The sequence below is a fragment of the Manacus candei genome, unplaced genomic scaffold, assembly GCF_025592945.1.
Source record: "Manacus candei isolate 608988 ecotype Guabito, Panama unplaced genomic scaffold, ASM2559294v1 h1tg000082l, whole genome shotgun sequence".
Lineage (NCBI taxonomy): Eukaryota > Metazoa > Chordata > Aves > Passeriformes > Pipridae > Manacus > Manacus candei.
The window spans coordinates 284,319-307,722 of NW_026138130.1; the positions used below are offsets into that span (position 1 = coordinate 284,319).

Sequence of the window (23,404 nt, forward strand, 5' to 3'; positions counted from 1 at the left end):
CTGCAGCTAATCCTGGACAAATTTTACATGTTTGGCCTTAGTGTGGGTTAAAGACTGTCTATAGCTCTCTAGAAATAGGATACACAGCATAAGATCTAGTTACAAGACCATGAAACAAGAAATAGGTTGTTGGAGAATTTAAGTGCAAGTTCTCACTTATCATCAGTCATCATTCTGGCTAGAAAGGACCTCCAGAGGCCTGTTACAACTATTTCATCCTTCTGAGCAATATTTACCCCACCTCAGCCTCTCCTGAAAGGGCAGGTGCTCCAAAAACAGCCCTCTGCTGGACTTTCTCATCACTCTTGATGGGAGGCCCACATGCTTACTTACCCACAAAGTAGGTAAGCCTGGCTGTTCACACGCTGCTTTTGCATTACACCAGAGATCTGAGCTCCATCTCCTCCTCAGTCACCAGTAACAACAGAAGCATCACTTACAACGACCAAAAAGAATTTTATTGGAACATATACACACAGGGATAACAGAGGTATCTGAGTAATCAAATATGGAATGTTTAAGAAAGTTAAAATAAATAAGGATACCAAGTTTTGCCAGTGCTAGGTCCAGCACCAATATAAGTAAATGCCCTCTGAACAAGTCTGACTCTGACAGGACCATCCCTGCAGAGCCTGTAAAGATTCCTACCACCAGAAAGTGGCCAATAATTTTGGAATACAAAGAGTCACAATAGTGCTTTCTACTGATGTGCATTCACACTGTTTATTCACTGCTTTCGTCTCTTATTTCTTTAATAATATCTATTAAATTCTGAAGTCCAAAAACATAGCCCGTGTCTTGGCCCTCATGCACCACACTATCTTCTCCATAGTACTTGCAGGTTGTGTGGGCAAAGTCTATCATACGGACATCGACAGTACTGGCAGTTGGTTTGTAGGCATAGGCTCCTGCTGACTCATCTGAAGACTCCTCTGAAAGGTCCTCTAGGTCCTCTGGGTCCGAGTCAACAGCAACTTCCTGCCTTTCCTTTCCATCATAAATGATCAGCAAGGAGCTTGAATAGAAGCGGTAAGACTCCTGTTTCTCTAGGACAGACTTGAGTTCAGTCAGTTTTTTAATAACAGACTCAAAGAGTTCCCTGCGCAGGTATTTGCCGTTATGAAAGAACTGGTAAAGTGCTTCTTTAAATCCTTGGACTGAGAGTTTTCTTCCGTGGTATTTATTCATGAACATCAGCTGGCCAGTGCCTGCCTGGTAGACCTGCATATACAAACACAAGAGAAAAGGAATAGTTAAAGTTGCTGGTGATACTGACTCAAAGCCTTGAGGGGACAAAAAAAAATTAAAAAAAAAAAGAAAAAACATGTTACAGAAAGTTTTTACAAGATGACATATTACTTGCTAAAATTGCTCTTCCACTATTACACAAACTGCTATCAACAGAACTTGGAACTTGGAGGAAGTGGAAAATTCCTTCAGTTCAGATTTGAGCTTTTCCAGCAGGAATGTAAGAATGAGGACTTTAAATGAGATTAGGAAAGCTGCGGCCCACATCTCCAAAGTCAAGCTACAACCTGTACCACAGCCACTAATTCAGCTCATTACTTGCCTCTGCCCTAGGATGTACCAGGTGACTGCCAGCATGCTGAGATCTGAGTGACAGCAAACACTTCTACACAAAACTAAGCTGTGCCCCATAATCATCTGCATTTAAATAAGTCCAAAGTGCTCCTGCAGGAAGATGTCTTCCCATAAGAGAGTGGTCTATATACCCCATAGCTCAACAATGCCTAAATATCTGGGTCAAGGATTGCAGGTGCTTCCAGAGTTCCTCTTTGTTTTCCAGCACAGGTCAATACTGGCAAGTGAACAATGAGCAGGCTCAAATCCCAGCACACTGTGGTCATAAATGCAGCTCCCACACTTTCATTTCTGCCTCTTGTTTTTCTCCCAGATTAAACAGTGGGCATGTGAACCACACATGCCAACAGTCATGCTACGGAACAAGTCCTAGCAAACACTGCTAGCATTCCTGGAATCTACTGGATGGGAGGAGAGAGGCTTCAGAAAAGCCTCAAACACAAACATGTTGTTTTTGATTTCTCATTCGCATGTCAAAGTAAACAAAAAATTCAGGTGAAAGTTCATGTAACTGTCCCCTCATCTGGCCACGAGCCTTATCACATTGACCAAGCACTTCTCACCTGCACTTTGTAACAAATCAACTTCAAGCAGTGAAAAATCTGTGGCTTTTCAAAGTCTACGAGACAGAACCGATTGCTTCTTACTATTCAAGCAAACTTCCACATCCTCCATTCAATTCCTTTAAACTGTTCCCTACGTTATCCTGAAATGTTAATAGTATCACTAATTTTGCTGTGGCTTTAAATTGCTGATACTGTGCAGGAGACTGTGTGCTCAGACTGCACTCACTGATGCAGAGCATAAGGCTGCAGGTTGCCCCTGCAGATGCTGCCACCTTCAACTCATCAGGGATACTCAAAAGCCTCACTCCCCTCTGTGAAGGAAACGGAGCACAGCACCTCAAGGGCAGCAACTCATGGGATTAGTACATAAGGCAAAAACCCCACTAACAGAAACGGGTGCAAGCCTGTTGCCCCCACACATGGCCAGTTTTCCCCTCACCTGCATGCCACAAACTCGCACCCCAATCACAGCCGATGTGCTCTGCTGGCACTTGCGGATCTGATTTGCCTTCTTCTCCTCCGACGCGTCGTCCCCGTGCTGCCGCGTTCCCATCTTGAGGTCCAGCACGCACGGCACTTCGTATCGGGAGGTCAGGTTTTCCAGCAAAATGAATTCTGATTAGTTAAGGAACAATCCTCACAACGAGGGATACAGGTTTTAAAAACCTTATCGCAGATTTTAGTGCCCCAGTCTTAACTTCAAGCATAGCCAAAACATGCCCAGTATATATAGCAGCCTATCAAAATTTGCAGTTACATAAACTTAGATATCCACTACGCCAGTTCCAGTTTTACTGGTCTCTGGAGAAGATTAGTGAATTTCCACATTAAGTGAAAAACAAAAGTAATCAGGGCTATACAGAAACATAACCTGGCAGCTGACTTTGAATTATGAAGTGTTTCGTGTCCAGCAAGAGAATTTGTCTTTTGTGGGAAGTGAAGATTTTGTGTACTTCTGTTACCATTCAAAACTAGTGAAGCATTTTCACACCACCTCTAAAATACAGAAGTAAAAAAAACCACTTCAAAACATCTGTACTGATGCTGTTCCAAAGATATCACACATTTCTTAGGTAACTGAATAATCATTTACAGTGAAATGGTGAGAGTATCAGCCAGAAAATGCTTTCTGTTGAACAGTTTATTAGTCATAGATGTTTTAGTAATCCATTCACTGGAAGTCCTCACACGTGAGAAATTTTTTTACCTAAGTATATAGATACTTTTGCAGGATGTATCAGTGGCATCCAAGCATACATACAGCAAGATCCTTTTTCCATAGAGTGCTCAGGGTGGAGATGTTTGCCTACAGTCCCACAGCACAAAACCAGTGTGCTTCAGCTTTCATGGATTCGGTCACTGTTTTTCTTTCTCATGCTCCAGTCCTACATGACGGTTTATATTCAATCTTTTTTTTTCTTTTTTAACCAAAAAGGTTCACTAAAAAGAGGGTTCTAGTAGCAGAAAACTCCAGGTATTGGAACATCCCCTATATTTAAGAAACTACTAAAAAGGGAAAGAGGATACTAGTTTTTAAGATCATGTAAACAGTAATAAAAAGTGACAGAACTCTTCTTTGAAAGTTCTTGATAGAAAACTATTTTTGTGGAAAACTTCAAACACGGTATGCTGTAAAACCTGTCCACTAACTAACCCACAAGTTGTAGATTTTAATTCAGTTATCTGAGTTTCCCAGACTAGCTACTTTATCACATGCTGGAAAAGCCCATTTCTAGAAAGCCCTGGCAATCCCTTCAAAGCAGCCAAATAAATCACAGCTTCAGAGAGTCTCTCAGGACCACAGTTAAGCCTGCTCTGTACTTTTATCTGGCGTGTTCAAGAAATAAAAGGCAGAGCCCCACTCATTCCATTGTTATGAGGTATTTTCACGAAAGGATACTGTATTGGTTTCGGTGTTTTGCGTTTTCCTTCATCCGCTGTAATTGTTGCTGGTGACATTTCATGCTCCAAGGATTATGGTGTTTAAACTGAGAACTGACATTTCCTTTTTTCTCTACAGTATAATACAAGACTTCAGATTTCTTCAGCCACTCAAATTCTTCCTCCAGTTTGTGACTAGAAAAACAGAACAAAGCAGCAAATTATAGGTTAAGTAGAAAAATAAGCTTTTGAAAGAGGTTGTCAGTGGATTTAACTTTACAAGCTGTTTTGCTCACCTTCACTAACAGCTAGCAAAAGCTTTATTTTGCTACCTGTACAAATGGACAAGATGCCCATCAGTAACATCTCAACCTTTATAAAGCTACTTCCATACTAATAAAAATTAGCATGTAGTCAAATGTTACAAAACGTAATAATTCTACTGATATATCCTTTACCTGTGTGAATTACTTCTGTGAAGTAATGCAAAAGGTAGTGATGTGCTTTAAGGTTTATCCTTTGCTAAGGTCACTGTTTCTAGCACAACAATCACAGCTCACAGTGGGCACAATTAACAGAAATGTCACTAACAGGGCTGAAGCAGGATTCCTACAAAGGTATCCCATACATAGTAACACTGAGATATGCTTGGGATTGATTGGGTTTTTCTACAGCTATTCTGCCTTTGCACGTGGGTGGAAGTTTTTTTTTGTGGGCTCTCATTTTTTCTCCTTTCTGAAGCTTCAAAACAACACTGAGAAATCTGTTTCAACTGACCACTGCAGAAAAAAAATGAAAATATTGAACATGCTACTGGACTGAGAACATTCAATTTCACTACTGAACCTGTCCCCACTGAAGAGGTCAGGAAAAACAAAAGAAACAAGAGTAGAAAAGAAAATGAAAGTGAAAGAGTTCTGGAGAACTCTCTGAAAGTCTGAAGACCAGAATTGGGCAGCAAAAAATATTTTGCTTCAAGGCTCTGCATTCCAGTTCCCTCTGTCAAACTTACCTTTTCATTTTCTCCTCTTTCCTGTGCTGTCGGACCCATTCCTTAGATATCTTCTCATTTTCTAATAACATTGTTTTTTTGTTAGTCCATCTCAAGAGCTTACTTTTGGGTTCACAGTCAGAGTTATCTAAGTTCTCTAAGTTATCGTGGTCCCCATTTAGTGGATATGCTATTAGACATAAGTTTCCATCTTCGTCCTCTTCAAAGCTCACGGACACCACACCTGAAGAGAGAAAGGACCTGGACAGTTATGAATTGCTCAAGTGACAAGCAAGCCTTTTAGAACACATTATTTTACACTAAGAATACAGCAACTTTATTTTTTTTCTCTTACCCTGGTCCTTAGTTTCTATCTTGCCACAGGCCAAACCTCATCTGCCAACCTAACAAATATCAAAAGAGCTAGACAAAAATGACACCTCACAAAAGACAATTTATCATATTGACAAAACAATGATACAGAAGGTCATTTTCTTTCTCTGAGGCAGTCAAGTAAGAATCAAATAATAACAGGACACAATTTCAATTAAGAAAATTTTTTATTAATTAAAAAAAACTGACTGGTCTGATTCTAGGTGAGATGTAAAACATTTGTTAACATCTTGCAGTGAAAAGTGACCTGCACAAAAAAAAAAAAACTTACACCAAAACCTTTTAAGTTTTGCATGACAGCAAAGCAAAAAGCACTTAACCAAACAATAACTGGTTACTAGATCCCCAGGGGAAAGGAAAGATGTGCAAGTAGAGCAAAACAAGGAAAATGTCACATTACAACAGAAACTAATCCAAAAGCTTCCACTTAGAATCACCATGCTTAATTATACATTTTCTTCTCTTTTTTGGAATATACTTTATTGATACTGGTTATGCGGCAATCTTGTGAAATAAGTAACAAAAATGCAATACAAAACAAATCTGTTTGTGGTACAGAAACAAGGTGAACCTCGAAAGCATTTGTTTTCCTCGTGCTCCCCTCAGGAGTCTCCAGAGCACTGCATTGTGCTTTAAGGGTCCTAGTGGAGCGCTCTGACAGATGCACTGAGTGCTACATGAGCAAATTTCGGGGGTTAATGGAGAAGCAGCATCCATTGTCTGGACTGGGTTTTATTTTGTTTTTCAGTCCTCTCTTTAGTCTCAGATCAATCAGTCTGCACAGTTCTTGCAGCTCATCACTAACTATGGGAGAGGTCTCGGTGAGAGACTGGAACTTCTGAGCTGGGCAGGCAAGTCCCAGACCTACAGTGGCTGGAACAGGGAATGCAGAAGCTCTGACAGTCCTGCTGTCACAAAGGAAAGGACAATGGGGAAAAAGTAGGAGAGGGGGAGGGAGGGGGAACCAGCTAGCAAATGGTTTTGGCTTTACACTAAAAAGAAAAATAACAGCGAGGGACCAAGTGAGACCCCTAAATCCCTCCCCACACTTCCCAGAAAGCCACATACACTAGTACAATTGTTCTATTACATTTTGAGAAGTATCATTCAAAGACCATATTTTCTTGCAGTCCAACAGAACTTGTAATTAGACATGTCAAAAAGTCTCTGTAAGTGAGCAGGGAGCATTAGGTCTGAAACATCTCTGGTCTTCCACCACTTTGACAAACAGTATGCAAAACTTCATCATCATTATAGTTGTTAAAATCAATGTGCTTTAAAAAGCAACTCCATTTAAAAAAGTGCTTTAGACATATTATTTATTAATCACCAGGCAGCAGTTGATGAAGTAGGAAAGAGTGTTCCTGTTAACTAGTGCAATTCTTAGGAGAACTGGAATTTCCACTCCTACATAACTTCTGACTCAGCCTCATCACGGCTACTTGATCCTTGCCTACCTAAATGCCATAAATTTTCATTTCCTTAGTGGCAGAAACAACACTCCAAGCATTCAACAAGACACCTTACTGACATGTATTTATTCAATCAAAACGAAAGTCAGAGGAGAAATCCAAAACCGAGAGAGACCACAACTAAGCTTGCACAAAACACTGCTATACAATCTTATCTTGTAAACAAACATTAAACAAGTGGCCAAAAAAAATAATTTAGAAATCCACACAAAAAAAGCAGCAGATAGTTACTGAAAACATTCTCAAGCTGTTAGCTACTTACCTGTGCCTAAGGGAGATACATGGGCTATCACCAGCAGAGTTGCTCTACTCTAATGCTGTTAGTCAGCACAAACACCAACTTGGCAAGCATTTCCACCCTGCATCTCCACAGCCTGCCTCAGACAACATCAAAATACATGAAAAGAAACCCCTAAAATCTCCTCCATACAGAAGAGATTTCAGAGAGAACAGAGAGCACAGCACGCTTGCATTCACAGCAACAAAAAGCCCAACCCCATTCAAAGGTTTGGTGACTTACCCTCATACTGTGGAGTGAATTTACGCATTTCTGTTGGGAGAGTCTCATAGAACTGGTGTTCCCTCTGAATAAGGGGTTTACAGATGGTCTTGTCATTAAACCGGAGGACACAGGAGTGTCCTCCAACCTGGTGGACAAAAGGCTCCAGCAGGACTCCCTTGGAATAGTGCTCCACTTCCATAGCTCCAAACGCTGGGCTCATCCTTGTAGCACATTAGACAGAAGGCGGCGACAGCAGTGAAGGCAGTTGGGAGCCTGACGCCTCCGAGCCCGTTGGTTGCGCTTGTTGCGACTGCCGAGTCTGCGGAGGCAAACAGAGCTCGGTCGGGGCCGGGGCCGAGGACGCGCCGCTCGCGCTCCGGACGGGCCGACTGAGGGCGCGCGGGGGGCGCCGCCGGCCAGGCTCGCGCGGACACGCCCCCCGCGCGCCGCGTCCAATGGGAGGCCGCGCGAGACGCGCGCGCGGGGCGGGGCAGCGGTTCCTTAAAGGGAAACACACCCGCCGTGATTCCCGGCGGGTCCCGGTCATCCCAACCGGCCATCCCAACCGGCCATCCCAACCGGCCATCCCAACCGGCCATCCCAACCGGCCATCCCAACCGGCCATCCCGACCGCCCCCCCGCCGTGATTCCCGGCGGGTCCCGGCCATCCCAACCAGCCATCCCGACCGCCCCCCCGCCGTGATTCCCGGCGGGTCCCGGCCATCCCAATCAGCCATCCCGACCGCCCCCCGCCGTGATTCCCGGCGGGTCCCAGCCATCCCGACCGCCCCCCGCCGCTCCCGCGCTCAGCCGGGGATTAACACCGAGCGTACAGTTCCTCCCTTCCAAATTCTCACAGCAACCAGCCTGGACTCTCATTGCACCAGTTTATTCACAACAACATGTCAAACGCCGCAAATATTACACAGATGCAAACTCTCCAGAGGAACACCGTAACGCAAATATGCCATTTCCCAGGAATTTATTTTCGCGTGCACCCAGCAGAAGGCAGCGCTCCGTGCCAGCTGCATCCCAAGGATCTGTACTGTACCCTGTGACCCCACGCTGCTCAGCCCTGGCCCGCCGCCAGGGTCACGCAACCTGCACTTCAATAGCAATTAAAGGAGCGAGGCTGAAAAACAAACATGACTGTCTTGGTATCTGCCTTCCAGTAAATTTTTAAGTCGAGTTACTCTAATTTTAGACCAAGGCTTTAATCATTAACTTTTTGCGGCTAAAAACAACCTCATATTTATTTTGCCTGAAGATCATTACACGAACAATAATGCACTTAATTCAAAGAGACTACAAAGTGTTCTAGGTCACGGGTCTATTTTTATTTGTCCTCCTTAGATATTTAACAGCTTTACATTAACTGGAAAAGCAGAGACCTGTGGGCTTAGAGCAACAGCACTACCAGAACTGCAGACGCCCACAGCATGCCCTGGACATAAGAGCATTAATTGAATTAAACAACTAAACTGCTAAAAGAAACAACAGGTCGATCAAGTGAATGAACTCCAGCTCCTGGAATGTTTACCTGAACCTACGGATAACAGGTCAATAAGAGTTGAGTGTGTTTGCGTTGCTGGTTTTTGGTTGTTTTTTTGGGCGTTTGCCTTTTTTCCCCCCCCCTCATTGCACACACCAGTCAGGCTTTTTTTATCTCCTTTTTCCTTATTTGACAAAACGTTATCAGCTTCTTTAAAAAAAAAAAAAAAAAAAACCCACAACATTTTTTAATACAGAAAACAAAACTCAGACCAACTGTGCAAGAGAATGAATGTAAAATTGAATCTGGAATAGTGTTTCCCAGAAACAGTACTCTCTTCTGATAATCTACATTTTAAGATTAGAGCAAGATCAGTAAAGTTTCATTCTCTCTTTGTACTACTTTTAATTTCCTAGTAATTTTTAATACTGCAGCTACTGCACCCCCAGCCAATTTTCTCACCTACCTCAACACCAACAACTTGACAACCCAGAGACACACAGGTAAAGAAACTCTCAGTTCCACCCCAGAAAGCCACTTCCAAACCCCTATTTAACTGCATGAAGCTGAGCAACCCTGAAGTGCCCAGGCAGCGTGGAAAAGCCATTTGCCTTGGCCTTGACTGACACTGTCAGTGCTCTGGAGGCACGGATTTGTTCGATGGCTCCCCACAGTACCACCCCCTCCGTGCAGAGCCACAGGCTCCTCCTGTAAGGCTCCACTGCAAGCTGAGTTACCAGCACGTGTAACACACCTGGAGCCTGGACCATACACACACACCTAACAAGCCATATCAGCTCCCCAGTAAGGCCTGACTGAGTTGCTTCCATTTTCTAGTACAAAAATTTTAAGCATCAGTCTGTGTTTGTGTAATGCACCAGTAATTTTATAACTCTTTTTCATTAGGATTTTCTAGAGCCAACAATGCCTCCAGTCTTCTGGAATTTCCCAGGGAAGGCCAGAAGCGTGCCAGGTTTCACTGGAGGCATGGTAACACACGTACATGATCTTGCAGTGCCAGAGCTTTACACTGGCACAGTCACTTCAGAGCCTCAGCAGTACAAGACCACTCTTCCCAGGACAGCATTACCATTCCATGGCAATCTTCCTAATTGCCCTGATGTACAGACACCAATTTCCAGCTGCAGTTATTCAAACTGAGAAAGTACCTTACAACATCCCTTAACCTCCAACATCTAGGTTGCTCCGTTCCCCCCTTTCCATCAGAGCTGCATCAGGAGTGAAGCCCTGAAGATGTTTACGCCACAGAAATTACTCTCTAGCAAAAATCACCTCCAACACAAACAATGCACAACACCTTGTTTACCCAACACATCTTCAGGGAGCTCATTAGCAGCAGCTCAACTTGTTTGCTTCCATGTATGCTCAAGTGGTCTGGACAACACTTGGACTGGATCACCACATTCACTCAGCAGTGAAATTGCTGAGCACAGTATTGCACAGGACTACTCGAGCTACATCACCTTTTCCTGGAAAAGTGAGATCTGGGAGCACATCACACAGCCTGACTTCCCATTCGAGGCAATAAAAAAGCAAGTTTTTTTACTACTCTGATATTATAAAAATATAAGTTATGGAATATTTAGACAGAGTTGGGTTTGGTTGTCTTTTTGTTTCGTTGGGGCTTTTTTTGAGAGAGAAATGTTAGAAACATCTATACATAGTCACAATGTACCCAGTCTGCGCTACCACAAGACAAATGTGAATCTACCAGACATAAAGGGGGAAGCTCACACAAGTAAAGGTGAGTTTACTGTGCCTGTATTAGTAAGCTCTGCTTCTGTTTTTATCTTCCAAGGCCACGGTGCAACTCCCACATGTTCCGTTTCTACAACAAGATTTCTGTAGTACGAATCCCTGCTGGAAAAGCTCTATTAATAAAGCTCTGCAGCACGAACTGTGTGCAAGGCACTGCTGAGCTGAGCGTCAGCAAGGAATTCCTTGCTTTACACCCCTTAACCGAGCTCCATAATTGTGCAAAGCAATTTACTGCCTTCTTATAAACCTAACACATGTATATGATCTGAACAGAGCAACAGTGCTCAGCAAGGCAGCAGCAAGCCCACACAATCTTTTCCACAATTTAGGTTTCAACGAGACTTTAGTTTTTCACTTTGAACAATTCATATATTTTAGCCTTTCAAGATGCGCACTGTTTACCTAATAAATTGTTTGTTTTCACCTAATGAAATTCTTCTTGCTTGCAAAAAGATTTGGAGCAAGCTGTTAAGTTTTTTTTCTGCTGCGTGCTGTAACATTACCACTACAAACAATCAGGATTTGTTTGTCATTTTGGCTCTCCTCAATATTTGGAATCTTGCCCTTCAGATTAACAACAGGACCTGGAGCACAACTGTAATGCCCATCAGAAATACTTTGTACTGTTTCATTTATAAATATCTTAATTCCATAAACAGCCTCACAGTATGCCAAATTGGTTTCACTTCCTTAGAAATAAAAGCTTTGACCTAAGACCAAGAGCTTCAAGTGGTATTGATGTTGACCAGCACAAGCACAATGCAGTGTTTCACTGCCTTTCCTCTGATTCTACACCCAGTTTGTTCTCAATGCTCTTTGGGTAAGAAGGAGCCCAGAACAGCTGCTTTTAGGCAATCTTCCCAGATATCAAACACAGATTCGGAGTACCCTGCCCTTTTCCTCCTATGTGCTTTTAAGTGCCTTTGGCTAAGAGTTTTTGTTCAAAGGACACATCAGCCAAAAAAAAAAGCAGATTTACTAATCCTTCACATGTTGAGCATTTTAAGAAAAAAATCTGACATAACTCGAAGGAAGCAAACAAAAATCTGTCTAGACACAGTAACATTAGCTTGAGCAATGTCATTCTTACAGTAAGCAGCAAAAGATGCTTAAAACCCAAACCTGCAAACCAGAAGTGACATAGATAGACATCTTATTCCCATCACGTGTGACAATGACCATCGAGAGAATACCGCAATGGACTCATGTTTTCAGACTCTTAACATTAATCCCAGGTGACGACATTCTTTGGAAGGTATTTCATGTCATTACAGATCCTCAACTTAAGTCCCACACGTAATTGCATTAATGAACACATCCTCTGGAGAGCACAGCTCTCAATTAAGCAGCAGCTCCTTCCTTCATAACAATCTCAAAATTAACACCTCTTCCAAAAACTTTATAATAGCAGAACTACTGATGCAGAGCTGCCCTTCTAACCAACCTGTTAAAACTGGGTTCTCTCTAGAGCAGACTTCTGATTTTGAGTGGTCAGTATCTGCAACTCCAAATAGCCATAAATCAGCTTTATAGTGACAGAAATAGCAAGGCAGCAAAGCTTTCTGCCTGTCCTTTTTTCTCAGTTCACTGGGCAGTGCAAAGAGGAAGCTGACAGGGTAGAGATTTGCAGAGCAGAGCTTGCTGCAGGGTGCTATAACCCTGCTGAAGCAGACAAAGCAAAGCCCCTTCCTGAGGTTCCAAGGAAACAGAGGATTGGCACAGTCAGCCAACAGGACAGAAAGAGTACAAGTGCTGCTCCATTAGAGCAGCCAAAGAGAAAGCTGCCTCAACCCAAAGAACATTCAGGAAGAAACAATATCAGCTGAGAAAGGACACAGGAAGATGCAAATATCAAGGTGGAAAACATATGGTGTGTTTTTGAAATCCCACCCACCACCTGTTACATGAACAAAACTGAGAAGGTACCTCAGGTCTGAGTTAGTAAGTCATCACAAAACTCAAAGATAACGACCCTTCAGGACTGAAGCAGGATAAACACACCTTAAGAACCTACAATATACCTATCAAACAGGAATTCTACAAGTCCTCATATGACAGAACTACATGTCCCACTACTAATAATGTGTTATTTTACAAACAGCAAGGTACGTTCCTTGAATTAAAAAAAGCAGAGGATGCAACATCAGAATATTAAAAGCATTAGATATTTTAAGTATGCTTAGGGTAAAAGTTCTTGCACAGCTTGTGATTAATTTTGATGAAAATCAATGTCATTCCTCTACACAAAGTACTATTTTATTAGCAAATTTGCCCAGTCTAACATTGTCAAGGAGTTGCTTCTAACATTCACTGTAGCTACTGCTTGGCTCAGGAACTGAAGTTACTCTGGTGTGCTCTGTTCCAGAAGTTCACAGCATCAAGGGAGAGGAAAGACTAAAGTTTTTCTTTAAAATTAAGACTAGAGGGGGAGGAAAAAAAAAATCTTCTTTTTCATTAAGTATAACTTTAAACCAAGTGGTTGTGATGAAAAAAGGATGCTGAGCTGTAACTTTCTACGCAAGTCAAGGTTATTTAAGCTCTTCTGCTGCAAATCAATCAATGTAATGATCATTAGGTTACCTTTACATGACTTGTACTCAGAGATGAGTAAGCATGACGTTTTGTAAAAATACTCAGCAGAACACTTGCAAACTCAAGAGTAAGATACCAACTCCTTCGTACCTACATACTGGGACGATGTGTGCATTCCATTTCCAAGCAGGAATACTTTTGCTGTAGCCTTTAGTGGTAAATCATGCTGGGAGTCAGGCACTGTAGTGGCATGTCTGTCATAACCACCTACAGACACAAAAAGCCAAGAAAGCATATTCTTCATTTGAAGGTAGGGTGCTTGGGCTAAACCAACAAAATAAGCCACCTGCTTGTTAAAAATGTTGGTATAATGTAATTCTATCTTTTTTTTTTAATTTATCTTTACTAAATGGCTAGTAATTGCAGCACCACATTGCTGTGGTTAAGAAAAATTAAGTAATTTCTCCACAAAAAAGGGGAAAAAATTCCTTGAATTCTTTACTTCATCACATAAAACAGACTGAATCTAGAAACCCAGAATTATACGTAAACTCATACACAAAATTTCTACAAAACATGTTTGCAAAACCCTTTTGGAACGTGGCTGGGCTAACTCAATAGCAGTCTTGGCCCATCAAGGTAGAAAGCTAATCCTATTTTCAACATCGGACTGCAAACAAAAGATTCCCACCAAGAAAGAATTCGTTTTGCCACTTTCAAACTGCAGAAAAATATCCTGAAATGCCCTCGGTTCTTCTGAGGATGTCAGGTATGTCAGACCTAAGGGTACCAGATCTTTTTCCCCTCTGAAAGGAGAGGGACAGTCCAACACTGGCTACAATGGCCAGGTTAAGAGACATGTCCTTGCACCTGTAAATTTAACAGCAGAGCTGCAGAGCCACCTCCTATACCAAAAAGACTTTTGAATACAACCTTAACAGGCAGAACTAATTATGAAACATTAGGTATAACACATTAAGGGAGCAAACTATAAAGAAAACAATCTGCAGTTGCATAATGCCCTATCATTACTACTCGTCAAGCACAATCATTATCCCTACCTTCCTTAAACCACGTCCACATTATTAGGAGAAACCCAGTTCCCCAGTCCTTTTGTCTAGGACAAGGCAAGGCAAGCCACTAAGGCAATCTCCAAGAACTTCCACCTTTTTAACAGAAGCAGGCACAGCAGCCCCTCTGCCATTTCTTAAACCTCAGCAAGGAGGTTAAATGCTCACTATAACCAATATTTCAACATCCAAAAAAGCAGCAGCTTTCAGCTTTCCCTACACCATTTGTAATCTGTAAGCTTAACACCTACATACACGAAGTTCTGGAGAAATGCCAGTTTTACCTCTCAAGTAAAGCTATTTTATCTCCCTGGAACTAAAATAAAACCAAGTTACAAGTTACTAAGCATATTCAGCCAGAAAAGAGCATGCAATTCTGACCCAGGCAGTTTTTCAGGGATTGTGCAATTTAAGAACTAGCCTCTTTTCCAAGTAAAAATGCTATGGAAACTAAGAAACCTGAACCACCGAAACTAAGCTACTTAAACTTCCTATTTAGATACTGATCCATCTTAAAACAGTATTCTGGCATCAGTGGCTAAAAACACCAGTTGCTATGAAAAGACAATACCGCCCTTTGTCGTGGAGAAACCGAAATAGCCTTCAGCCTTTAATCTTCTGAAAATATGACAGCAAGAGCTAAACTGTGTGGATTACACACATGAAAGTATTATTCAAGACACCAACACCCTCAGAAATTCCAGCACTGAGATTAAAATAAATCCAAGGCTATGCCTTTCTCATTACCATGAATTTAGCAGTCTGGGAACTGTATTTCCAGCCACTCAATAAAAGAACATGGAATCTTTTTGACTGGCCCTTCGGTTGTGACCCATTTGCCACATACGATGAGCTGCTCAAGAAGACAAGTGTCAGGTCCCTTTCAAAGTTCACATTCACGTAACCACATAAAGAATTTCTCTCTATTTTCTTCAGAAATCTCAACCTCTGGTACTTTTTATACCATAATAACTAAGGGCCAACAGGACAAGATTGTTAAATTTAAGCTTTGATGCCTAAACCCTACAATCCAAACTAATTCCTTGAGCAAAAACTTCCACGGGAAAGCAAAACAAAGATCATCCATAAATGAACTATTACAGGAAGAATGGTACCCAAAACGCAGTAACATATTTCATGTATCCCGTTTATGTGTATATTTGTCCTATACCATCAATATAACTCAAATGAAGTTTAGTCCCTTTATGAAGGCAAACAGTTGGAAAGCAGCCCAGAAGGAGATACAGTCATCAGATGTGAAATGCCCATCCACATTTTTATCTGTAATTTTTCAAGTGTCAGTTCCAAGACTACTTCTGATGATCATGATAAACAGAATTTCTTCTCCAGAACAGCCCGAGTTAATGAGATGCATTTAATATATTTTTTAAAATTGTATTTATGTTTTAAAAATCTCAAACTACTGAAAACATCTCAAATCAGACAACACAATCCAGATTTGCATCTTAAAGGGAACAGTTTATATGATTCAGTGACCTCTATATGCTCTTTCCCTAAAGAGTTGAATGTAACTGGGTCCTAAGGCCTTGAAACACAGCACTCTGCAGGGTTGACAGAGCAATTATAGAATCTCAAATGCAAAAGATACAACAGAATAATTTCAATGTGCTTCTTGCTTAAATGCAGCAGATTGGACAAGAGCAAGTAAGGACAGGAGAGGAGTCTCACGTGACAGACTCTCAGGTGGCACCACAAAACCAAGGAAAAAAATTGTGACCATTTTCCCTGGTAAATGCAACTCATTTTAAGACTTTTCATCCTAGTAGAAGGGACAAGGACCTTTTGTACAAGCACACCTGCAGCGGACTTCAAAAATGCTTTAAAAAAATTATGTACGTATTTCGTGCTTCCTCACTGAGTGATCTCATAGAACACCATCTGGGGCCAATTACAGGCTCACCAGAATAATCACTGCCAAAGAATTAATTCATTTTAATCCCATACAGTTTACATATTCAAACAGCAGTACAAAACCACTTGGAAAAAAAATCTTATCAATTTCAGTAACCCAGAAAAGGAAGCTTCAGCAGGAGCCTGGCTGTACTGCTCTCATCCTTGCTGCAGCTGAAGAACACGATGCACAAGAGCAAGCCAGTTTTATTAGCCCAGGCAATGGGACACAGCCATAGTATGTCTTATTCCTATAAAAATATCTGTTGCTTTACAGGAGTTTTTATAGCAGCCAACAAGTGTGTACTCCATGACTGTCTTCAAAGAGAGACCATCACTCACCAAAAAGGGAACACTCAGACAGGATGACTGCCAAAAACCTATTTTCTCTTCAAATATCTGCAACATAGCACCACTATTCACAGTGTGCTCACGTTCCAATTCTGCATTTCCAAAAGTCAGCACACTGGTAGCCGAAAAAATACTTCAAGGAGTCAAGTTTACGAAAAAATCATCTTATTTTTTGAATGCAAACTTTGTGGGTAGTGATGTTAAATCATTATTTGCGCTTCAAAACATAATCACCATTCAGCACTTAGGTTTAAATATGTGAAAAGCTTTCTTTAAACAGAACAATGGAAGAAGACACTCATCCTTGCACCACACAACTCACTGCAGCTCCATCAGCATTTACTTCATCTTCTCATTGAGAGACTACTTATTTCCAAAAATCCCAACCCTTTTGCTCCCTCCCTATCCAGAACTATGCCCTCAACTTTAATACTCACAGATGTCTCTTCGGAAAACTGACTGGTGCCATAAATCCAGAACCAATTTTCCTAAGATAGCTTGAACAGATGCCCAGTTACAATGACAATTACGTCAGTATGAACATACACACCCATCAATTTAACCTCGTATCTCCTGTTAAATTGAATCAACCTTCTGAAAGTGCCAACACCTCAGAGAGATCAAGATGATGCCTATCATGTCAGCAATTTAACTTCTCATTTTTGTAACAAGGAACCTCATTAATCTGATGTCATGATGATTAAAAAAATAATCACTTGTCATCACACTGTCTCCATATATCCAAAATAAAGGCAAATAAATTACTGTTCTTCTGGAAAAAGATATGAAAAATGAAAAGAGCAAATGTTAAAAGAAAAGAGGTCATCTTCAATAAGCATGAAATTAAGCAGCACCCAAAATTCCTGATAAGGTTTCAGGCACTGTAGAAAATTTCTGCATCACAGCACTGCACAGCTATTTGGGTATGCTTAAAGCCCTCCATGCTTCAAGAAAATAAAATCATTTTTGCTGTGCTCATTCTAATACAGACTTTGGCATAAACCCCCAAACTCTTGCTTCTTCTAACTATGATTTTCTGACAAAAAATTGCCTCAATAATTTTATCATCTGCCCTTGAGCCTGTTTGTTTTAAGTCTCAACAACCTGGGGCACTATTAACCAGCTTCAGCAAGTCATCCAAATGATTTTTTTTTTTTTCAGTTCCTTCCAACCTTTTGGATGTCAACAGAGCAGGACAGAAGAGAAGCAGGCAAGAACCAGAAGAGACAGTATAGCTGAATGGCTACTGTGTGAATTCAGGACTTCCCTGTTCTGTTTGGGCCGTTAACTGGCTGATGAGCACGTGCACAGCTCCAAACCAGGCACAGCCTGTGTTGTCTCTTGCCCTACCATCCATCATGGCACACACACGGAGTTTGCCTTCATAAAGCAAAACTCTCAGTGGTCAAAACCATTTTATAAGCAAAGCTTACTTCTTCCAGTAAAACAATGCAAAACTGGGCTCTAACTGGTTCCAGCCATCTCCAAGAGACAATCCTCCACTTGCACAAGCAATCCAGACACTGGGTCAAAGGCTGCAGGTTAAGTATCTGATAACAGTAGAGTGGTACATTCTGTACCTATTATGAAGATTATCATTACTTTATTCTAAACACAGCCTGTCTTTCAGAGAACAGTCAGGACTTCAAAGACTGTGCTACACAAGCCAAGAATTTGCAGAACATTTCAGATTTCAAGCTCCTAAACACCCAATTAAACACAAGCAATGTTGGACCTTCATTTGAACAAATAATTTTGCTTCCATGATGCCTTCCAGTATTTTGAACTTTGCAGAAAGAGAAATTTCAAGTTACTTATAGCACATGATACAATGTCATACAGTGTTTTGCAAAGGGGAGGGGAAGAATTATTTTGAAATTAAATAGTTACTAAGAAAGGCCCCAAATTAACATTCTAATGAGACGTTTTTAACAAAAGTTATAGAAAACACACATCTGCAGTTATACCTTAAAGCTCTTAAAATGTAACCTCTTAATATTTGTAAACTACCCTTATATTGTTTCAAAGATGCAGTAACCTTGGGCAAGACAGGAAGCCAGATAAAAAGAATTAGCAAGAGGAAAAATCCTCTCCCTGCAATGGAAAATTTTCATCTCTTCAAGCAAGGCAGAGATGCTCAGCCGGACCTGCGTTGCCTGGAGACCAACCGCAGTTTCTTGCCAACAGGGACGAGCTCAGCATCAGCAAATTCAACAGCTGATAAGTGGATGAGCTGAATGAGAGGCGGCAAGTTTTTTCCACACATCAGTGTAAAAACCTGACAGCTTTCAGATAATGGTTCTAGCCCGTGCTCACTAGAAAAACAAGAATTATTGTGAACGTTAAATGTCAGCTTAAGAAAGCTTCAAGCTCCGTCGTACTTGGCTCTTATCCCTACGTGCAGTAAAGAGCGCATCCAAGTTCAAATTTTTAGTTGCACCTCGATTTCTGCCCTCTCCATCTTTTGATGCAGTATCAAAACTTTTGGAATATGTTCTGCCCATTCAACGAGTTCTCAGTCTAAGCACTGGTGCAGAAATATTAAGAAAACCAGTGAACTACATCAAAAAGGAAGAAGCTACAGCTTAGCTTTAAAAGCCACATCAAATCTTGTTTCACTTCAAAACCCAGCCTTTCTCACCTAAAGTGCAGCTCCCTGGACAGGTCTGCATCAGATGTATTACAGAGGAGACACTTGTTTTGCCTATTCTGGATCTGGACCTCAGATCCCAGCCTCAGGCAGGCATGGACAAGGCTGCAGGAGCAGCACTCTTGACCTCTCAAAGAAACACCTCAGCTGCCTCCCAATCTCCAAACCATCAGATAAGAACTGTTGGAAAGAACTGATATTTAATACCAGTTACTCCAGAATTTCCCCAGATCTTATCTAATTCAACTCACTGAACATATTCAGGCAGTAAAAAATTAAGGTATTTAAAAGAATTACTTCTATCTAATTTATCCCTTCTGATAAATTCCATGAGTAAAGTAGGTCTTCCACCACTGACCTGACAGCACACACTTCCCTGCCTCCACCTATGCCTAAAACAAAAGGGCAGACATTTGTGTGTCACCACTGCTGACAGACTCAGACATCCTCAGTGCCTCCAGGTTTGCACCCTTCCCCTACCCTTCAAAAGAAAAAAACATCTCCAAAATAGCCTCACACTCCCCAGCTGACCGGAGAACAACTAAAGTACTACCATACCAGTGACCTGGATGGAAGCCCATCCACTGACAGGCAGCAGAGAGGTTCTTTCTTTAACATCTTTTCTCATCCTGGTTTTTCCCAACCTCATGCCTAACAAATCCAAAGTCCTCTTTGCAAGCAACTGGTAGGGAAAGAATTTTTGAGAGCACAAAGCCCAGCATTCATATGACTGACCACCATCCAGTTTTCCAGCTGCTTCCCAAATTACCACACCACATGGTTATGACAGCTCTGATCCACCTTTCCTCAAGAAGAAACAGGAACAGCTTATATTGCTTCTGTGACCAAAGTACCACAGATAAGCTAACAGACCGTTACTTCAGAAAGGTGTAAATTTCAAAGACGGCAAAGGCTGAAAAACAGCTTTTCAATTAAACAAATACAAATTTATGAAAAGATACACGGACAAGTTTAAGGTTTGAAATTTTTCACAAACACATACACACGAGTGGCTGCAATCCCTCCCACGGCCCTTAGCCAGGAGACGCTTCTGAGCACTTAAAAGTATTGTTTTTTGAAGAAACTTTCCTGAATTCTGACACTTGAATTATTACACTCTTCCTCATTCAGTAATATACTTTAATTAAAAAAAAAAACCCAAACTATCTTGAAGATGCCAATCAGCTAAATGCAAACAAATCAATCAGCCTCTTTTTAAAACACACACGTTTATGTGTGGACACATGTGTACATAAATCCAGTTTCCATTCCTTAATGTTATTATTAAGTCCTGAAAAAACACAAGTTAATTTCAACTTAAAGACAATTTCAAAACTAGTTTTTATCTTATTTATGTTTTTATTATTTTCTAAGCAAAATTAAGAGCAAAGATGCCAATTCTTGGCCAAAATAACCCTGATTTTGTAATTCTCAAGTGTCAAATTTGAACTGCTCTACTCTCACTTCAGTGTTACACGTTGAGCAATGACCAATAATACATCATTTGAGTAAAAAGTTAAAGCAAATATTAATATTCCAGAATTATATATTAAAACAAAATTCTAGTAATAATATTTGACACACAACTGTCCCTTTAGATGTTCATGAGTCTAAGAAAGCACATGGGCACTGGATGAATTTCTAAAACACCTGAGTATATGGGACAACTAAGGCACTGTATCAAAAGACAAAAAAGAAAAAATACAGCCTTTAAGTGGAGGGCGATTAAATTCCAGCACATATCAGGAAAGATATCAGTGTTAAACACGCATACTTTTCACAGTGGAATTAAGGCCAAGGACATATCAGGGTGTAACTACCAAGTTGTTATTCCATCAACAACGATAACATTTATTTTCTTAAGCTGGATGCCTATTTCCAAAGCCTCAACCTTAAGTTTTTGTTTTAACGCCTGCACGTCCCAAGCCACATTAACAAGGCATTATAAAACCGTGATGCTCGCACCAGTTCCTAACAAGGCATCACCCACCACTCCCATTTTACACGGGAAAAGGGTATCCGTGAGCAGCACGTCCACTTATGCAACACATCCCGCAGCACCCGTTTTTCATTGTGAACTATCAGCGAGAGTACAACACAGCGGTCAGAGCCGCAGCACACCCATCACCCGGGCAGAACGGGCAGACAACGTCCTGTGATTCAGGGAACCGCCGAGCAAGGGGTGACCACCAGCCCCGGGGTGGGCAGACACCAGTGATGCGAGGCAGACAGAAGGCAGATAAAAGCGATACAGGCGCGGCCGCCCCGCGCCCGGCCCAGCCCCAGCCCCGCGACCCCCGCGGGGGGCGCAGGAAGCGCCGGGGACGGGGATGCTCTGCCAGCGCTGCCACCGCTATCCCCCCACCGCCGACCCGCATCCCGGGGGTGCCGCCAGGACAGAGCCCCTCCTTTCCTCCCCACAGAGCCCAGCAATGCCCCGAGGGCGCCGCCGACCAGCCCCGCCGGGCAGCCGCCCTCCCCCGCCTCCGCCGGGCCGGGCACCGACCTGCGAGCGGGCGGGGCTGCGTCCTGCACAGGCGGCCCCCAGGCCGCCCCCTCACAACTGCTCCCGGGGGAAGGGGGGGGAGAGGCAGCATCAACGTGCGGGGGAGCGCGGGGAGCGCCCGTTACCTGGAGCGGGGCCGGCGCCGGCGGCGGCCTCAGCGCTTTTGTTCCTCAGACGTCAAGATGGCGGCGCCGCGCGTGGCCGGCCCTCCCCGCTCCGGCGGGCCCCGCCCTCCTGCGCGCCTCCCCATTGGCTGGGCCCGCGGCGCCGCGCGCTGATTGGGTGGCCGCCAGCGCCGCTGTTGCCAGGGGAGCCGGGGCAGGGGAACGGGGCCGGGATGCGGAGGCTGATCAGTTCCACCCGGCCCGGCCCGGCCCGGCCCGGCCCGGCCCGGCCCGGCCCTTCCACGGGAAACGTGGGGAAACGCCGGCTAGAGAGCGGGACCGCGGAGAGAAGCGGGACCACGGGAGGAAGCGGCCCCTGCGTGTCGGCCCTTCCGCCCGTGCGGGCCCGCCGGGCACCCTCTCTTGTAACCAAGCTTGGAGCCACCACCCAGCACCCACAGGCAGGAGCCAGCCCCGTACACCTCCCTGACCTCTGGGTTATTACATCTCCCAACCTGTGGGTTATTACGGCTCCCTGACCCGTGGGTTACACCTCCTCAGGCCGCAGCAGCCATGGACAAAGCTCTCAGTCACTTCCCCTCAGAATTGGAAACCATTTCTCTGTTGGCGTGTGACACGTTCGGACGTGACCAGGGCACGTCCATCACTCGCCCCGTTGAGGAGGCAGAGGAAGAACATCTGAGCGTCCCTTGAAGCTCCGAGGGCTGTGTGACTGAGGTCACTGTTCATCCCGTGCTTCTGTTTCTATTCCACCAAAACTCTCACTTAGGCAAATGCAGCCCAAAGTCCTGGAAGCTCCCCCTACTCGGCTTTACCCTGGATGACTTCTCCGAGCCAGTGTCTGATGTCTGAAATGCAATCGCAGTTATGAAGGTTTGCATACAAGGCCATGAACTGCGGGTAACAACGGAGCCACCAGCATTGTAAGAAAAAAAAAGACGGAATAATGAGATTATCGCAGTTTAAATTACTAAGCAACAGTTTCTCTGACAATGAACTTAGTAACGCTCTGCCATCTATTTAATCACGCTAATGAGACAGAACAACTCCACTTAGATACAAATTACTCTGCATTTCATTTAAATAAGGGTCAGGGAGCTAAAAGCCACACAAGCCACCACACTTCTGCTGTACAGCACATCCAGCAAAAGACCTCCTTTGTTTCCAGAACGGACCCAGGCTTTCTGGCCATGAGCTGCCAAGACAGGGCTGCACAAGGCATCTTGCTCAAACCTCCCACCTCTGCTCCCCAACCGCCTGTGCGTGGGCCCAGAGCCTCTCTGGCTTGGGAACAGCTCCTTGGTTTGGAGAGGTGAGCATTGGTTTACCAAACAGATTCAGAGGGCAAGAGATTTCTGATTTCTCTTTGTTCTAAAGTAAAAGCATGCACAGTCTCTTGTGTAAGAAACAATTATATCCCCCAGTTCCCACTGCTTAAAATATGCCTCTTGTTCATCAGGCTGACAGTCGAAGCCAAGCAGCACGGCTTGTTGAGAATCTTCTCGTTTATCCGGCTGGTGCCATCATGATCATCTTAATATAAAAATCTGGTTTGGTATGTGTCTCTCACCATTTAAAACT

The 23,404-nt window shown here is 43.0% G+C and overlaps 1 protein-coding gene across 5 annotated transcripts; it reads right to left on the minus strand.

Moving 5' to 3' along the window:
- Positions 1–436: 436 nt before the first annotated feature.
- On the minus strand, positions 437–21,911 carry IP6K2 (inositol hexakisphosphate kinase 2). 5 transcript variants are annotated; one of them, XM_051811317.1, is made up of 7 exons: positions 21,824–21,906; positions 13,361–13,477; positions 7,426–7,726; positions 5,062–5,284; positions 4,069–4,244; positions 2,608–2,783; positions 437–1,221 (listed from the first exon to the last, which is right to left on the minus strand). In XM_051811317.1, the coding sequence occupies exons 3-7, from the start codon at positions 7,625–7,627 to the stop codon at positions 724–726; spliced, it is 1,275 nt and encodes a 424-aa protein (XP_051667277.1). In that variant the 5' UTR covers positions 7,628–7,726; positions 13,361–13,477; positions 21,824–21,906; the 3' UTR covers positions 437–723. The 5 variants fall into 5 exon arrangements, with proteins under 5 accessions (XP_051667277.1, XP_051667275.1, XP_051667276.1 ...); XM_051811315.1 differs by lacking the exon at positions 21,824–21,906 and adding an exon at positions 21,699–21,785; XM_051811316.1 differs by lacking the exon at positions 13,361–13,477 and having other exon boundaries at positions 21,824–21,911.
- Positions 21,912–23,404: the final 1,493 nt, after the last annotated feature.